The sequence below is a fragment of the Bison bison genome, unplaced genomic scaffold, assembly GCF_000754665.1.
Source record: "Bison bison bison isolate TAMUID 2011002044 unplaced genomic scaffold, Bison_UMD1.0 scf7180017864500, whole genome shotgun sequence".
NCBI lineage: Eukaryota > Metazoa > Chordata > Mammalia > Artiodactyla > Bovidae > Bison > Bison bison.
This window is the reverse complement of record NW_011495059.1, coordinates 6,824,936-6,844,990: the sequence shown is the minus strand read 5'-3', so window position 1 is coordinate 6,844,990 and position 20,055 is coordinate 6,824,936. Positions and strand designations below refer to the sequence as shown.

The window sequence follows — 20,055 nt, the reverse complement described above, 5'->3', positions numbered from 1 at the left end:
ATGGCTGCAATCACCATCTGCAGTGATTTTGGAGCCCCCAAAAATAAAGTCTGACACTGTTTCCACTGTTTCCCCATCTATTTCCCATGAAGTGATGAGACCGGATGCCATGATCTTAGTTTTCTGAATGTTGAGCTTTAAGCCTGTAGATTACTGCAAACATCTTAGAAGAGGAGCTATTAAGCAGAGCCTACCACCTGAAATATGCCATTTAGGAGGTTACAAATTAGAAGAATTAAGTCAGCAGCAACTAAACACTGATGAGCAAGTTTTGCCAATTAAAAGCTACTTAAAAGATCTGAGCCTATTCCTTCCTCCCTTTAATTCCTTACGTGAGACTCATTTGATCTCTCTGAGGCTTGCTTTCCTGTTCCAATCCCATACCAAGTCTTTTCAGGTGGGCACATGAAAATGTGTTCTCCTCTCTGCTCCTAAACTGTTTTTAACCTCCAGGGTAACTGAAAAGCATGCCCATTCTCCCTCATCCTATGGATAATGGTATTGAGAGAATTTTTAGGAAGCTGTGGCATGACTTTTTTTTTGGCTGCGCTGGGTCTTTGTTGTGGCATGCTGGCCTTCTCTAGCTGCAGCGTGTCAGGACTTCTTTTGGTGCAAAGCATGGGCTCTAGAGTGCATGGCTCACTAGTTGCAGATTGTGGGCTCTCTAGCTGTGGTGCATGGGCTTAGCCGCCCCACGGCATGTGGGATATGAATTATCCTACCAGGGATCAAACCCATATCCCCTGCATTGGAAGGTGGATTCTTAACCATTGGATCATGAGGGAAATCCCCTGACCCAATTTTGACCCACATTAACTTTGCCTTAATGAACTTAGGGATGTTCTGAACCTCTCTAAGCTCTGTTCCTGAACGATTTTTCTGAAGAGGCCCAGAAACCAGGCCTCTTCTAGTCTATCACAGGATATAAGAAATGCCTATACTTGGCTCTTCTAGTATCTCTATACTGCTAGCAGTGTATTTGGGGCTTCAGTAAAGAAGTGAAACTACCTGTGGGGCTCTCCTACAGAAGGGTACGGCTACTAGTACTGGGGCCAGGGTTATCTCAGCTACTATTTTCTCTCTTCTAGTCTAAGATGGCAGATCACTGGGGCCACAGAGGAGGCCAATATGTTCCTTTAGAGCAATCAGGCTGTTGAACGGCCAAAGCCTTACTGTAAACTAATCCTGTGTTCTTCAGAACAACAATAAAAATCATGTAGAGCTAACAGTTATTAAATGCTTACCATGTGCCAGGCCACTATGCTAACATTTTATATTTCCATGACTGAAATGTTGTATAGAATTCTTACCAGGGCTATTATATAAAAAATGACTGACATCTATTCAAATTCAAAGATACAAACATTAAGATTCTTAGCAAATGGAAAAAAGAAACTTGACTTAATATATCTTCAAATTTCACTGGATTTAAATATCATCAGAGAATCAAATCTCATATAATTAAAGAATATTATTATTATAAATATTTTTCATTAGATTTTCTAGTGAAAAACATCCCCACTCAACAAATGGACACATGGAATAAGAGAATGTGTGAGAAGTACATGCAAATATGTAGATTAGTCAGAAACAGCAAGATTTTTGGCTTCTATTGAAACTTTTTTGATTAAAATTGTCTCAAGTTTAATGGTATCCATAAAACCAAATATCTATAGTAAACCTAGAAAAGAAGTTTACCTTTTATATGACTTATCAGCAGAGAAATAGTACAAATCTATTTCGGGACAGGAGGAAAAATAATGTAACTCACGTGACTATTAGCTTGGGGCTGATTCCTATAACTTTTCATTATTTCTTGAAAAGTTCTTTCTTCTTTTGTTACCTAAGGAAAATAAAAACCTCATTCATCAATTGCTTTTAAAAGAAAAATGGCTCTAAACAAAAACTTCAATTACCAGTTGGCACTGAGAGCAGTCTTGCAGAAAGCTATTAACCCCAGGCCACTCCATAACTAAAAACCACTACCATTTATGACTTCTACTACCTTAAAAGTTCAAGCTTTGTGGCCTGTGGGAACTCAGCAGATAGTTTCATTAATCAAAAGCACTAAGATTGTTATGGTATAACTCTACTGAAAATGTATTTTTAAACCACAAAATGCCTTTCTTTATAAAAAAGAACATAAGAAAACTCAGATCTGCTGACTCTCCTGTAGTCTTCAGTTTTATTAGTTTTTACGTACTTATTTAAAAGTGGATATAGGCAACATTCCATAAAAAATAATTCAGAATAATGATACTGAAGATGATCAAGGATCTCAGAAAAAGAATGGAGGCAAGGATCAAGATGATGTAAGAAACGTTTAACGAAGACCTAGAAGAACTGAAGAACAGAGATAAACAATAAAACATCTGAAATGAAAAATACACTAGCAGAACACTGAGGCAGAAGAGCAGATAAGTGACCTGAAGACAGAATGGTGGGAATCACTGCTGTGGAAGAGAATTTTAAAAGAGTGAAAAGAAATGAAGACAGTCTAAGAGACATCTGGGACATTAAACACATCAGCATTCCACATTATAGGGGTGGTCTCAGAAGGAGAAGAGAGAGAGAAAGGATATGAAAAAAAGTTCAAAAAGATAATAGCTGAAAAACCTCCCTAACATGGGAAAGGAAACATTCACTCAAGTCCAGGAATTGCAGAGTTCCAGGCAGGATAAATCCAAGAAAGAACATGCCAAGACATACACAGTAATCAAGTTGACAAGAATAAGACCAAGAAAAAATATTAAAAGCAACAGGAGAAAAATGACAACATACAAGGGAACTATAAGTTTATCAGCTGATTTCTTAGCAGAAACTCTACAGGCCAGAAGGAAGTGTCATGATACATTTAAACTGATGAAAGGGAAGAACCTACAATCAAGAATACTCTACCCAGTAAGGTGTTCATTCAGATTTGACAGAGAAATCAAAAGTTTTATGGACAAGTAAAAGCTAACAGAACTCAGTACCACCAGACCAGCTCTGCAACAAATGCTAAAGGAACTTCTCTAAATAGAAAAAGCCACAACTAGAAACAAGAAAATTACAAATGGATACGCTCACCCGTAAAGGCAAACATACACAAGCACACACAAAAGGTAGGAAATCATCCATACACAAATATGATATCAAAACCAGCAATTATGAGGAGATAATACAAATGCAGGATATTGGAAATGCACTTGTAAAGATGAGGAACTTAAAACAATCTTGTTTCTACATAGATTGCTATAGCAAATCCTCATAGTAACCAGAAATCAAAAATCTACAACAGATAACAAGAAAAAGGAAATGAAACACAACACTAAAGTTAGTCATCAAATCACAAGAGAACAAAAGAAAAAGGGAACAAGAAAAAAATGTTTTGCCACTCTGTCTCTTAATTTTTTTGTATTTTCTATCTCTATGTGATACATTGCTTTTTCATTTCCACAGATCTGTATTCTAATCTATTGAGTCTTTTTGGGTTGGAATTTTGTTTCCATCCAAATTTCACTGGGTTTCCATTCCAAGTTTCCTTCAGTTCTTTTTGACATCTTTTGGGTCCTTTTTATTTAAAATTTTTTTTTAATTTTTGGGTCCTTTTTAAAGTAACTTGGTCTTTATTCATAAAATGAATTTTCTTGTATACACTAAATCCTTTTAAACATATTAACTGCCTACTTTGAGGTCAATAATTTCATTAACTAAAATTTTCAATATCTAACCTGCTCTAAATTTTATCTGTTGACATACTTATATTGATTCATTTCCTTGAATGTTTTATAATTTTTGATTTTTTTAGTTCTACTTTAGTAAGGGTTTTACTTATGTGAATACTGAATGGCTTAAGGGTTGAGTGTTTCATGCCTCAAAGCAGTTTGCTTCTGCTGGGAAACCCAGCTGTATTATCAGTTCTGGGACAACTTTGGGTTTTGTTGTCATTAGTGTTCGGACTTCGGAGATTCTTTCCTTTTTTTTTGGCCTTGCTGTATATGTTACAGGATCTCAGTTCCCACCAGGGATTAAACCAATGCCCTCAGGAGTGAAACCATAAAGTCCTAACCAATGGACTCCTGGGTAATTCCCTGGAGATTCTTAGAATGGTAAAATAAATGAAATATGCATATAGGTGTGGTTTTAAAAGTGGAAAGAATACAAATATAAAGCATTATTGGTACGGATGCCAATGTAGCATGTGACTATAAAAGAGGAATAACTATGTGGTCTTTTGTGTTGTATTTATCTAGTGGTTCCGGAATAAATGCATAAAAATTGTAACCATAGAAGGAAATTAACTCTCTAAATTAGAAACCCATGGCTGGTTTTTAGAGTTCTGGTATCCTTAAGAGAAATAATTAAAAAATAGTAATAACTTAAAAAAAGGTTAATTAACAATATTTATTAATACATATTTTGTATAGAGATTTTAAAGAGGCAATGTGAAAAGGAAGTCACAAATGAGTTCGAAAACATGTCCTTTGCCTCAAGAAGCTGAAAAATTAGGTTGTAACATGCTCATCTGCTAGGATCTGTGGCCAACATGATCAAGACCAAAGTTACAGATGAATGTTATAGAAACATTAGAATTTTTAAAACAAGACAGATATGCCATTTTATGACTTAAAACATGTTGTAGCAACCAGAAAATAAAATGCTCTTCTGAGGTAATGGAATAAATCACTAAAAAGGAATATAGTATAGAAGCTATTTTACATCAAATTATGAATCAGGAGATCACAGGCTGTCACTAATTGTGTAATTTTGGCCAAGTTACTTTCAGCTCTGAGTCTCTGTTACTCACTTAAAACGTAATGATCTAGAATTATTACTTTAAAGTATAAGATTAGAGGTGTTACAGGGGTGGAGATGGAAATGGTTCTCTATTAATAGTGTGGAGAACCACTTTACTACAAATGGCCTGCAATTGCATTAGCTGGAATTTACCACCTAATTAATGAAGGTGGGCACTGTTGGCTTATAGCACTTAAGGTAAACTAATGAGTGCAACAGATTTTCACCTCATGCTTCAAATATAGGTAAGGACAGCAAGGAGCTTCCCCCACCTTATACATTACCTTTGCCATGATATAAAAGGCACAAAGGAGGAGCTGATCCAAATGTCTGTCTTTCATCAGATCAGGACAGTGAACTAAAGTGAATTCAAAACATGTCCATATCTTCCTTCTTAACTCATTTGAAACATCCAGTTTTAAACATAAATCACGTAAGCGTACACTTGCCAAATGATAGACCTAAGACGAAACATAGCACATTGATGCAAAAAAACAAGTCAATAATTTCTCAAATTTATGTCTTACCATGAAGATGGGCTTTTGGTCAAGATTAATAAACACCTAAGGCTGCTGATGCATTAAATTACATAAAATACCTATTTTACAGTATCAGTTCACTGCTGTGGCTAAATAAAATATATTAAAACAAAATTCTCTTTGTAAAACTAGCCTAAACAATTTTTGGGAAAAGATGCTTTGTGCTATTCTATCTATGCTGTGAACTATGTAAAGTGATAAATACTAAAACTAAATGGCTTGATTTATGAGCATTGTGACCATTATAAATATATAACTTTTTAAGAAATCAGAAGTCTCTTTTTTTGGTTCAGGTAAAATGGCTAGAAAGCCTAAAATGTCACATAATACACTAAAATATTTGACTTCAAAAATGACTCTGAGAGCAAAATCATTAAAAAAATTCCCCTATATTCTACATTGTTTTTATGAGCACATGAAAGGAATGTTAAGTAAATGAGACACCAGATTTTACTGTTGATGTTTATTGAGATACAACTGACATAAAACATTATTAGTTCCAGGTGTACAACATGATTCACCATTGACACATACTGTGAAAAGATCACCACAATAAGTCAACATCCACCACATACTTATAATTTCTTTTCTTGTGATAAGAACTTTAAAGATCTATCCTGTTAGCAACTTTCAATATGCAATATGGTGTTATTAACTACAGTTACCATGCTATACATTATAGCCCCATGATTTACTTATATCTTCCAGTTTGTACCTTTTGACTCCCTTCATCCATCCATTTCACCCACTCCCTCGCCCCTAGCAACGACTAACCTGCTCTTTGTATTTATGAGCTTGTTTTTTAGATTCCACATATAAATGAGATCATGTAGTATTTGTCTGTCTCTGTCAAGTTGTTTTTAAACATATCAGAGTAAATTCAGTTCAATGTAAATTCAGTTCAGTTTAATCTTTTATATACAGAGTCTTTGTATGAACTGATACTAATGAAAATGACCCAAAGGTCCTGAAAGATTCTAAAATGATTTCTGATCATTCAAAAAGCATTCTGTTTTGTTATTTTAAGAATTGGTAACCTTACTGTGATACTCCTAAACTAGACTATTCTGTTTGAACTAAGGCTTTAAATCTAAACATTCAGGAGAAAAAATAAAAGAGTAAGGCATTCTTTACATCAAAATATCTTTTGAGAGGGAAAAAAATTTACAAATTAGAGCTTTAAAATTAATTTTAACTATCCAATACACTAATCTGATAGAGAGATAAAGCTGACTCCAAAGCCACCAGTGATTCATTTTATAACAAACTCATTCTCTGCATTCCATCCCTTTGTTTCTGGTCTAGTTGGTCAAGAAATAAATAGGAACCACTGGGGTCAGAGCAGTGGGAAACATGCTGGAACTTTACATTCATGATAGGAGAAGATAACAGATATAGCCTCAGCTAGAAGGATTAGGTACTACTACTTGTTAAGTATCTTTTACAAAGCTAACCCAATGACTTCTCTGAAGCTAATCTGATATACATCCTCTGAAAGGCTGCTAATTCTAACAAAAAATTCACAGTAAATTCTATTCAGGCATAGGACACCCAGTATCACACTGAGTTCAGCATGGATAACAGCTGCAATTTACTCAAGAAATGGTTATTTTGAACTCATTATTAGATATGAACATCTCAATTCCCTTTTAGAATAAAACTTTTTTTAAGCTTCTAAGTAGGAGAAGGCAGTGGCAACCCACTCCAGTACTCTTGCTTGGAAAATCCCAAGGACGGAGGAGCCTGGTAGGCTGCAGTCCATGGGGTTGCTAGGAGTCAGACATGACTGAGCGACTTCACTTTCACTTTTCACTTTCATGCATTGGAGAAGGAAATGCCAACCCACTCCAGTATTCTTGCCTGGAGGATCCCAGGGACAGGGGAGCCTGGTGGGCTGTCGTCTATGGGGTCGCAGTCGCACACGACTGAAGCGACTTAGCAGCAGCAGCTTCTAAGTAAGCTATAATTAAATGAAAGGAAATGGACAGGCTAGATTCTGAAATAAATTCAGAACTAAAAATTTATAAATAAAGCCTTATTTCTGTCAATCTTAGATTCATTATCAAAGGCAGCAATTTGTTATTTTGAAAATTAAAAACAGGAAATGAATGGGGGAAATACTACATTTGGAACTCTCCTTTAAAAACAGGCATTACGCACAAGTGCGCAGGAATGGGGATGGTGAGATAGAGTAGAAAAGGTAGTGGGAGGTGGAAAAAAGAGCACATGTCTCAAGAAATATTCTAAGAAAGACTAGATAGAGGAAATAAATTTGCATCAAAAAATAATCTGAAAAAGAAATGAATTTCTTAAAAATTTTAAGCCTTAAACTCTAATCACAATGAGAGAAAGAAACAAAAAAACAGTGCCTTTTTTTTTCATTTACAATTTTTAAGAATGGGCTAGATAGCTACTAGTTATAGAGTGGACTGGAGAGATATCTCCCAATTCTGGGATTTATTTTAGAGCAGCAGCATGTTTGGCTACAAATATCTGATTAACATGTCTGTCTTATTAGAAGCTTGAAGGTACTTATAAAAGCAAGGCAGGATAGAAATTGTTTCTACATTAAATCTCTGCATTAATACTAAAACAATTTAGGGATTATAATGACTAGTCAAATCTTACAGGTAACAAATGAGATTTATGATAAAAATTGTGTAGACTCCCCACAGTATCCCCAAAATCTTAATAATAAATCTTCAGTAATTTAAACTTATACATAAGATCTAAGATGTACTTGTGCCACAATAAACTCAATCTAAAGTGGCTCAGATGGTAAAGAATCCGCCTGCAATGTGGGAGACCTGGGTTTGATCCCTGGGTTGGGAAGATCCCTTGCAGAAGGGAACAGCTATCCAAGCCAGTATTTTGGCCTGGAGAATTCCATGGACAGAGGAACCTGGCAGGCTACAGTCCATGGGGTTGCAGAGTCAGACACGCCTGAGCAACTTTCACTTTCAATTTTCAAAGCAATATAACACAGTGGAGTTCCTGTAAATTCCAACTGCTTTCTTAAAGTTATGCAAATGAAGTTGGCAAGAAACCTAAGTCATATCAGGAAATGGAATCAAATTCTATGAACTTGAGTCCAAACACAGCTCATCAAGATCATAATGTTCTTTTAAGTGAAAGTGTTAGTCACTCAGTCGTGTCTAACTCTTTGCGATCCCATGAATTGCAGCCCACTAGGCTCCTCTGTCCAAGGAATTCTCCAGATAAGAATATTGGAGTGGGTTGCCATTCCACTCCAGTTGGCAACCCACTCCAGTGTTCTTGCCTGGAGAATCCCAAGGACGGGGGAGCCTGGTGGGCTGCTGTCTATGGGGTCGCACAGAGTCAGACATGACTGAAGCGACTTAGCAGCAGCAACAGCAGCAGCCACCACGGGAAATAGTATGGCAGTTTCTCAAAAATTAAATTTAGAATTACTATTCCACTTCTGTTTATACCCAAAAGAACTGAAAGCAGAAATTTAGATATCTGCACATCAATATAACAGCATTACTCACTCAAAATAACCATAAGCTACATGCATGTGCTAAGTCGCTTCAGTCTTGTTCGACTATGTGCCTCCGTATGGACTGCAGCCCACCAGGCTCCTCTGTCCATGGGATTCTCCAGGCAAGAATACTGGAGTGGGTTGCCAAGCCCTCCTCCAAGGGATCTTCCCGACCCAGGGGTTGAACCTACGTCTCTTCTGTTTCCTGCACTGGCAGGCAGGTTCAGAAACAACTCAAATATCCATCTACAGATGAATTGATAGACAAAACATGGTATATTCATACCATGGAATATTAGCCTTAAAAAGGAAGGAAATTCTGACACATGCAAAAATGTGGATAAACTGTGAAGACATTATGCTAAGTAAAATAAGCCCAGCATAAAAGGACAAAAATTGTATAATTTCACTTTTATGAGGTACCTAGAGTAGCTAAAGTCATAGAGACAGAAATTAGAATGATGACTGGGGGTTAAGGGGAGAAATGAGGAGTTACTCTTTAATGGGTACAGAATTACAGTTTAGGAAGATGAAAAAGTTCTCAAGATGGACAGTGGTGGAAGCTGCACAACAACGTGGACGTACTAATGATACTTAGCTGTACACCTAAAAATGGTTAGAACAGTAAATTTTATGTATATTTTACCACGTACAAAAAAAAGGCCAAAGCTGTCCTGTTACTCAATCTTTATTGTACTGATTAAAGGAGATCTTTTTAGATGCTATAAAAACACATACCTTTCTATAAAACAGTGCTAAGGACCCAGTTCTCTTTGGTTTGCTTATTCCAATTGGATGTACCTCTTGTGCTTTGGTCAAATGGGTCTGCTTTGGAGAAGCACCAATTAATGACTGAGCTGTAAGTGATACAGGACTCTCAACTTTGGACTCCTGAGTTGTATTCATGGAAATTGGTATCAGTGTGATCTCTCCAGCATCATTTGCAATACCTGAATGTACAAGCAAGAGTTCTTAGTTTTAGAAATGTGTCCCAGAAAAGTTGTCAATACTTCTTTCTTGGTTCGTTCCTTCTTCCCTCCCTCCCTCTTCTTGTTTACTATCTATCTGTGCGAAATGTTAGAAGAAGAAAGCCACAAAAATACTAATTCTAGGTTATGATATTCTTGTTTCCTATTTCTGCTCTGAAACAATAATACTGTTCTCTTTTGTGGTCTAAAGGAGATGTTTTTAAACACTAAACAAAATTTTTGCTCAATGCACTCATTTGTAAAACTCAGGTAAAATAATTCCTAACAAAGAGAGTAGTAAATCCATAAAATACGAAAATTCAAAAAACTGTGCAGGTATACCTCAGAGTTTATATTAAGAGTTTGGTTCCAGAGAACCACAATAAAGTGAATATCATAATAAAATGAGTCACATGAATTTTTTGGTTTCTGAGGCATAAAAAAATTATGCTTTTGCTATACTGCAGTCTATAGGGTGTGTTATGGGCATTATGTTCAAAAACTGTATGTACCTCAGTTAAAAAATACTTTGTTGCTAAAAAAATGCTAATCATCACACGGCAACACAAGGTTGCCACACATCTTCAATTTGTTAAAAAAAAAAAAGAAAAAAGTTATCTGTAAAGTTCAATAAAGCAAAGTGCAATAAAATGAAATAAAATGAGGAAAGCCTCTATACATTCAAAACAAAACTAAAGGGGCAGTGTTACTATTCTGTATAACAGTATAATGGTAGATATGTGTCATTAGACATTTGCAAAATTCATATAATGTACAACACCAAGAGTGAACACTAACGTAAACTATGGACTTAGAATGATAATGATGTGACAATGAAAGTTCATCAGTTGTAATACATGAGCTAGTCTGGTGCAGGATATTGATGGCAAGAAAGGCTCAATTTTGCCATGAACCTAAAACTACTCCTAGAGGAAAAAAAATACAGGTTCAGGAGAAAATACAGGAGTAATAAGACCATGTGATATAATTCAGTAAGACATTTCTTAAATTTTTATCCATTTCAAAAAAAAAAATGCATCAAAATATTACCATGCAATGGGATTGTAACTTTATGTCCTGTTGTCCCTGCTACTATGGCTGTGGCCATTGTCAGAAGACTGTGCCCGGGTGAAATTGATATATTTTCAGCAGTGATGCTTGAAGAAGGAGCAATTTTCAATTTTGTTCCTTCTGTAATGATCCTGTCCATAAGTATTTCCTTTGGGGGGTCTTCCCCAAAAAGTCTTCTCTTAGCACTCCCAGCAGTAGGAGAACTGTAGCGTTCATGGACAGAAATCGGAGACAATGGTTGCATATCTAATAAAGAGAAAAATTTTAACAGTTTGACTTGTATTTCAAACAGAAAAAATCAGGTTTACTCACTCGTTCAACAGATACTGAGTTGTGCTATACTTGTGCTCAATCACTTCAGTCGTGTCTGACTCTTTGCAACCCTATGGACTGTAGTCTGCCAGGCTCCACTGTCCATGGGATTCTCCTGGCAAGATTTCTGGGGTGGACTGCCATACCCTCCTCCAGGGATCTTCCCGATCCAGGGATTGAACCTGCATTTTCTGTGTCTCCTGCACAGACACTCAGTGTCTCTTTAACACTGAGCCAACAGGGAAGCCCTAGATACTGAGTTACTATGCTAAAATAACAGCCTCTGTCCTCATGCAATATCGAATCTAGTGGGAGAGAGAAGAATGAAATAAATCTTAAAATTACAATAGCTAACCTCCCTAGTTTCTTAAACCTCTGCCTATGTTAAAGAACCAAAATATTATGGGGAAAGTAGAAGCTGAGAGGTAGAATACAGTGACTGTTAAATTAGAAAAGTAGTCCAACTTACTTCTGTCTCCTCCTGATAAAAAGGAAAAATCAGTGATTTGGTTCACAATTTTCTCTCTTCCCACATATCTACACTTCAAACAGTTTAAGGCAGTAGCTGTGGCTTTCTGATTTAGTAGACACAGAATCATCTTTTACAAACCCACTAAAAGATGAAGATGAGCAGAAGTGTTATGACTGTTTAATTTGAGGCATTAGTGTGTAACAGCCATGTCATCTATTTTCAAAACATGTTTATAAGGTAGAAAAATCACCTCTGGTAATAGTTTGACAACTCTCTGGATTTCTGAGGTAACTGGGGAAATAGTTATGGTTTAATAAAAATCTCTTCTTAATTCTGGGGGTTATGAAAGCAGCTCTGACTTTCAGCCTTAGCAAATAAGTGGGAAGTTCTATTGTAGCCCATTGCCCTTAACAGAAGTATACCTTTATGTCTTATTTCTAAGAAAACCGATGTAGTCCTTGAAGCTAAGTAGGAATGTTCAGAGCTGACATTTCAAGGGGGAAAATGCATGTTACAACCACCAAGTTAGCTGCAAACCCCTTGAAATGATTCTTTGCCTAGCACAGTATTGGAAAAGCTGCAGTAGACATTCAATAAAAATTTAGTAAGTATACAAATTAATAAACTGTCTTTTCCCCCACTACAGTCAAGGCTCAATATTATTGTTTTCTAAGGATTTTCTATTATTTGACTCTCTTACATGAACCCCTACAAGAAAATAACTTTTTCTTCTAATTATAAAAATAATATATTACCTGAATGCTCACATCAGTGCTATTCATAAAAGCCAACAGGTAGAAATAACCCAAACGTCCATCAGTTAAGTTCCTACTTTCTCTGTTGTACTAGGAGTTGAACTTAATCTCACTTCACTGCAAAATCCCACTGCCATATAATAGGAAGGAACCTTTATTGCAGGTTAGTCACTAAAGGGATGTTGCCTATAAGCTTAAATTATCCATAATGGCCCATCTCTGGGAACCCTGCCTCTCAGGTAATGCATATTAAGCTCAAAAACCTTTGCTCAGGGTTTCCTAGGTGGCTCAGTATTGAAAGAATCTGCCTGCCAATGAAGGAGACATAGAGAGGCTGGTTTGATTCCTGGGTCAGGAATATCCCCTGTAGAAGGAAATGGCAACCACTCCAGTATTCTTGCCTGGATAATCCCATGGACAGAGGAGTCTGGAGGGCTATAGTCCACAGGGTCACAAAGAGTTGGACCCAAGTATTATTTAGCCATAAAGAGTAATGGAAGTGCTGACACATGCTACAACATATATATACCTGAAAACATGCCTGAAAAAGAACCAATCACAAAGGTCACATATTATATAGTTCCATTTATACGAAATGTCTAGAATAGGCAAATCCATAGAGACATAGATTAGTAGTTGCAGGGTCTTGGTAGAGGGGCAAATAAAGTGTGATTATTGGATACAGGAATTCTTTTGGGAGTGATAAAAATGTTCTGTAATTAGATGGCATGTATACAGTGGCATATATACAACTATGGTTGTATAGTCTTGTGAATTTACTACAGACCTGTTAATTGCATACTTTAAAAAGGTGAATTTTATGGTATGTGAATTATATTTCAGGTTTTAAAAGCTCACTGAAAAATTCAAACAACACCAAAAACTATAAGGAAAAAGTTAACATTTAAAATCCCACCATTGAGAGAAAATCATTTTAGTGACCATTCTTCATGATCTTAGTTCTGAGATCTCTAGCTAGGCTGCACACACACAGTGTCAGTCATTCAGTCACGTCCAAGTCTTTGCAAAGCGATGGAGTGTAGCCTGCCAGGCTCCTCTGTCCACGGAATTCTCCAGGTAACACACACACATATAACATAAATATATAAATTATAGTCAGATACATATATGCTACACACAAAGTTCATGCTTTGTATAGTTAAAGTATACATGAATTTCAGTTACCACAACATAGTTAAATTAACAAAAGCCTTAACAAAAAGGTTCAAATTTCAAATTTCTGTTGCCATGGTATATTAACTGTAATTGCATAAACTACAAACTTTTCCCACAAATCATTATGTAAATAATAGATGTGCATCATGATTGGTGACCAATCCTGTCACTTCTTTCAAAGTCTGTCAGTCATGGGTCAGGGCAAATCTGCTGTTCAACTCATGTAGGGCATAAAGCATACAGTTACCTCGCCTCCTTGTTTCCCAGTGATAAATCCACATTTTACAAAAATAAATGAAAGAGGGAATTGTCAAAAAAAAAAAGTGCAACAAAGAAATGAAGAGTAATAATGCTGAAAGTGAAATTAAAATTGTCAGTGAAATTATAGAATAGCTGGCCCTAAGAATGTTGACACTGCTGCTGTTCAAGAGATTAGATATACAGCCAGAATAACTGTGTGAAGATGAGACTTATTAATATAAATGCAAAGTTGTTATGATGAACAGCATGAAGACATCCAACAGGAAGTTACAATGGCAAAAAACTTCACTTTAAAGGAACTCGGAAAAAAAAATCTCACAACACTCAAAGAGCAAAGGATAAAAGTGTTGAAAGCTGTTCCTTTAGTGTGAAAGGAACATGAAAATTCACCAAGGCACAGGAAAAAAGCTCACTCAGTATCACAAGTTATATAAGAAGAAAGTGGCAAGCATCATTATTAAGTTTTTAAAAAACAAAACACTTCCATTCTCAATGTTTCCAAAGTTTTTAATCATAGTATATATTAAGTTGGAGAAGGAAATGGCAACCCACTCCAGTATTCTTGCCTGAAGAATCCCATGGACAGAGGAGCCTGGCATGATACAGTCCATGGGGTCTTAAGAGTCAGACACAACTTAGCAACTAAACCAACCATATATTAAGTATTTTTTTTTTTTTTACTATTTTTTCACTTCTTTGATAAATACCAATAATTGACAGTAAGGAAGTTTTTAGTTTTGACAATTTTTTAAAGGTCATAAAACAGTCCTGATTATTCCTATAGTTTAATGAGGATTGTTTTGCATGCACAGCTTGCATATTTTTGTGAACTTACACTACATGCAAAGCAAGATACACACACACACACACACACACACAATTATAGTTCAGAAATGGTTCTTGAGCTACCTTACTAAGTAACCTGAATATTTATTCATCTGAGGTTTCTTCAGGGATATTCTGTGGTCAGAAGGGTTCAACTGATTTTTAAAACTTAAAGAGTTATATAGTCCAGAAGATACACACATCAGTTTGGTACATCACAAGAGAAAATAAAGAAGAATGCACTAAAATTTTCCTACAGTAAGGCTCAAAATAACTATTTTAAGAGTACAGATAAGTAATTCATTAAATGAACTTAAGTATCCCAACGAGTTCTTTGTTCTGCTTTAGGCATTTTTCTATCAAGTCACACATAGAGAAAGAATATAACTTCTGTCACATTTGCAAAGATGAGTACTTAGTTTAAGTAGTTTTCTATTAGCATTGAGGAAAAATTGCGTGTATTTATAAAAAGGCCAAAATATGATTTCTATAATAACTGATATTGCAATTTAAAAAAATAATTATATTCAGAATCATAGTGGAAACCTTATTACTTTAATATAAAAAAGTATATAAATAGCCACAAAGGGTATTGGCATAAACATTATTCCCCTTTCAAATCTTGATAAAAAAAATTGGTTTCTTAATAACATATTAGGGCAAAACTTGAAATTTTCTCTAACAAAAAAAGTCTTTGTTATTTTTCCTTTGTTTTACCAATGGTCAACCTACCCTTTCGAAGACTTCCACTGTCAGTCCGAACTTCTTTGACCCTTGGATGCATCAGAGGAGACATTGGCATCATGGGAAGATGTCCCTGTACATTTCCTCCACTTCCTGTTTCAAAATTGTTTGGGAATATAACCTGAAGAAAACAAAACCCCTCTGCTTTACATACAGATAAACCCACTGATCAAAACATAACAGAAAGGGTAAGAAAAAAGTCTTAACTTTTTTACTGTTTTATTTCCCTTTCTTTCTCTCGTCACAAAATATACCAACTTGTATAAAATGCTCAATAGTTAATATTAAGTTATGTAAAGAGTTCATCTTACTTAACCTTATATCATTTAAGATTACTGACCACTGGAAGTAAACCTATCAGGTGGGCACTACTGTTCTTCACTTAGGGACTGAGAAAATTGAGGCTCAAAATGTGAAATTTGCCTAAGGACAAACTACTACTAGGTATTAAAGAAATGGCTTCAACTCAAATCCTTTTCCTTCAAGGTCATAGTTTTTTTCATTCCCCAATGGATCCTGTAATAGAAAAATTGATGAATACTGAAGACTGTCCAATTAACCACAGTCTGCTGTAAAGACAACAGAAGCATGGAAGAGAGTATTTAAGAAATCATTTTCTTTTCAGTTCTTCCTAGTCTTAAACAGTTCTTTCAGTAGTTTGAGATTAGGGAAAAATTCAAGATGGTGAATTGAAGTATAAGTAGACACAAAAAAGCAAAGAAGGATGTAGACAGGAGTCAAAAAATAACACAGAGATGGAGGGAGAAAACTCAATTTCTCATGATACCAAACTGTTCAATGTGCAATTTGAGTGTATTAGGCAGAAGCTTTTGATCTTTTTATTCTAAATATTACTAATGAAAAATGTTTAATTCTTTATGAAATTCTGTATTTGAAAAATTTTAAATGATGAGATTATTTCTTAGCTCTGATACCAAAACTAAGAATAAATAAATTGGACATCATTAAAATTAAAATCTTTTGTTTTTTAAAGGACATCATCAGGAAAGTAAAAAGACAACCCACAGAAAGGTTTTACCAATCATATAATAGATAAAGGAGTATATCTAAAATATGTAAAGAACTCCTATAACTCAATATTAAAAAGACAACCCAAATAAAAAATGGGCAAAGGATCTGAATATATATTTCTCCAAAGACGATATACAAATGGCTGATAAGCACTTGAATCAATGTTGAACATCATTAGCCATCAGGGAATGCAAATAAAACCACAATGAGATAATACTTCATGCCTACTAAGATTGCTAGAAATCAAGAAGACAGATAATAAGCACTGGAGAGGATGTGGAGATATTGGAATCTTTATATACTGATGGTGGGAATGTTAAATGGTGCAGCCACTTTGGAAAACAGTTTGACAGTTCCTCAAAAACTTAGAGTTAGTATATGACCAGCCATTCTACTCCTAGCCATATACTCAAGAAAAATGAAAACATGTCCATACAAATACTTGTTCATGAATGTTCATAGCAGCATTATCCATAGTCAAAAGGTGGAAACACCACCAGTTCATCCACTGATAAATGAATAAACAAAACGGTGTGTGTGTGTATATATACATATTTCCATGCAATGGAATATTATTAAGCCATAAAAAGGAATGAAGTGCTGATACATATAACAACATGGATGAACCTTGAAAATCACTATATTAATAAAAGAAGCCAGTTACAAAGGACCACATATTATATGATTTGCATGAAATGTCCAGAACAGGGAAATCAATAGAGATAGAAGGTAGATTACTGGTTACCTAGGGTCAGGAAGAAGACAGGTGCGAGTGGCTGTAGGGGTGCAGGTGGTAGGGAAGTGATACCTAAAGTTTTTCTTGTTGAGGTGGTATGTTTCAAAATTGACTGTGGTGATGATTTCACATATCTATGAATATACTAAAAATTACTGAATTGTATACTTATAGGTAAACTATACAGTATGGGATCATGTCTCAATAAAGAGATTTCATAAAATGATGGGATTATTAGCTTTGCCCTAACTCACTTCTTCACAGGTAGGAACTCTGTTTTCAGAAGCCTGGAGAGCCTCCCACAGCGCAGAATCATGACTCCATGCTAAACTCTCCAAAATCTGTTCTTCGATGCTGTTCAGGTGTTTTACCATGTCTCTGGAAAGTCCCTCCTCTGAGCGGATTACCACCTCAATAACCTGGGGAAGAGAAAACAGAAAGTAATATGGTCTCAAGTAGTCACTTCTAGACCAGGCTTACATGTATGGCTAGCTCTGGTCTTATTAATGACATAGAACCAAGAAAATTTTGAATCATAATTCTGTGGCTTATTAATATATTTTAATTTATAAAGAAGTTTTAAAGATCTTAAAAATACTTTCACATACATTTCTGGTTTTCATGTTTTATTCTGTATATGGAAAACTGAAGCAATGATAGGTAAAACTGGTCAATAGTCCAACAGTAGAAGTCAGGTCTTGGGTTTCCAAGCCAGTGCTATTTTGAATTCGATTTCCTTTCTCAGACTATTCTTCCCAACAGCTCATGAATAACATATATAAAAGGAACTTTGCCTTTATACACTATAGTTACATTTTAATAAGAATATTTGGGCTTCCCTGGTGGCTTACACGGTAAAGAATCCACCTGCAATGTGGGAGACCTGGGTTCGATCCCTGGGTCGGGAAGATTCCCGGGAGAAGGAAATGGCAATCCACTCCAGTATTCTTGCCTGAGAATTCCGTGGACAGAGGAGCCTGGCAGCTACAGTCCATGGGGTTGCAAAGAGTCGGACATGACTGAGCAACTAACTTTCAATAAGAATAAACATCTAGAGCAAACTCTGAAAGCGTATATACAAAAATATTAACAGCAATTATCATTTATATTAGGATTATAATGTATGATTTTAATATTTACAATTGTATATACCTTTCATTTTTCTTCAGGGAGTATTATTTATGATTAAAAAACTAACGTATTTAACTTCTAGAATGAAAAAAAGGGTGTTACAAATAAAAATGAATTTCTATTAGGTGAGGGCAAAAACTAAACTTTTTCCTCAAATAAAACTACATATATTTCCTAATGGAAAAATCTGAAATACTCACATAAACATTAAATATAGAAAAGCAATTTTCGCCACAAAACTAAAAAGAAGTTAAATTCCACAGTCAGCAATTCAAATGGGTAAGCTTTTCAGTGGTCTGCATTTCTACAACATTAGGCTTGCTTGCTTATCTATCTGTATCTATCTATCTATCCCACACAGCATGCAGGATCTTAGTTCCTTGACCCATGCCCCCTGCAGTAGAAGCACAGTCTTAACCACTGGATTGGACCATCAGGGAAGTCCCAAACTAACTTCTCCATAATCAGAAGTTTGAAAGTAACATAGGTGACAAAATATTAACTAAACCACACCAACAAGTATAATAATAGCATCAATCTTAAATTCAGAAATTAGGTAACATTAAGTGTTACTGTAGCTGTGCCCTCTGTGGTTTAGAAGAAAAAGGTTTCAGCAGAAAAAAAGGGAAGAAAAAGGTTTCAGCAGAAAAAAGGGGGAAGTAAGATTTATCCACAGTGAATTAACTCAAATTTGGGGAAGGAGTGTGATTAATTTTAGATTTTTCTTTCTCCTAGGAGAAAAGAATTTCTGTTCTTCATCATGCCTCTATTTAACAGGATTATGATTTTTCATTCATAATACAGAAAACTCAAAGTTAAGTACTTAGTTCCTGGCCATACTTGCAATTCAGTGATGTCTGAAGCTGTGAGATAGGCTTAGTTTACTGATATTCTCTCCCTCTCTTCTTTGTCCTTGATTCCACCCCAAAAGCAGTATGTTTTCAGAATACTTCTGGAAATATTATCCAGACATCACTACAGTTCACTTCTTCATCACTAATACAAACAGAATGTTTATGTGAGGCAAAGCATTAACAAAACTTTGTTCTCATCTCACCTTATAAAAATAAAACGGTCGCAGATTAAGAACCTCAATAATCCAGGGAAAAGTACGAGGTGAGCTGTAGGCAAAGAGCACTATTTCCAAACAACAGGCCATCAAGGAGTGATGAAATATATCCTGCTCTAAAAGAACCTTGGGGAAGAGAAAGACCACAGTTTAATAGGATTTTAGCCTCTGCCATTATATAAAGAGGACTACAGAAACAAGAAAAAATAACTTACGTAAGTTATAAATCATATTATAACTTATCTAAGAGCATATTCCATTCTACTAGATTAATATAGATAAGACTTCAAGTTCTTAAACTGATAAAAGAGTTTTCTTGTAAGATATAATCTTGGTCAGTGGTAGATGTTAAATGTAAATGAGGCATAAACAAAAATCTACTTTGAAACTGGAGCAAATAATAAAATAATTAATATTCCCACAAAGAGACAAACATAAGAATTGGCTCCTTTACTTACATGAGTTTTGTGTCACCTGTTTTCTCAACATGAGGGCAGTGTTTATTAATCAAACACTAAAATCAAAGGTATAGTATATCACAGCTAAGACTTTTTAGAAGTTCAGAGAAAGAAACATTTTACTAAGAAGATAAAGTCCTATTTTACCACTGAGTTTAAAATTTAACATAAGTTTTCAGTTTTATAAATAGTATTTTTGCCATCCTTCTTAAAAATACCACTCCA

At 35.3% G+C, this 20,055-nt stretch overlaps 1 protein-coding gene across 3 annotated transcripts in view; it reads right to left on the bottom strand.

Annotated features, from left to right (window-relative positions):
• Positions 1-20,055, bottom strand: part of RBL1 (retinoblastoma-like 1) — a 61,158-nt gene that overhangs the window by 16,934 nt on the left and 24,169 nt on the right. For all 3 annotated transcript variants that reach the window (XM_010829195.1, XM_010829194.1, XM_010829196.1), the window contains 7 exons: positions 19,361-19,498; positions 17,427-17,591; positions 15,393-15,525; positions 10,839-11,105; positions 9,559-9,770; positions 5,064-5,240; positions 1,772-1,843 (listed from right to left, as the gene is read on the bottom strand). In XM_010829195.1, coding sequence (XP_010827497.1) covers positions 1,772-1,843; positions 5,064-5,240; positions 9,559-9,770; positions 10,839-11,105; positions 15,393-15,525; positions 17,427-17,591; positions 19,361-19,498 — 1,164 coding nt within the window. The remainder of the gene's footprint in view (positions 1-1,771; positions 1,844-5,063; positions 5,241-9,558; positions 9,771-10,838; positions 11,106-15,392; positions 15,526-17,426; positions 17,592-19,360; positions 19,499-20,055) is intronic.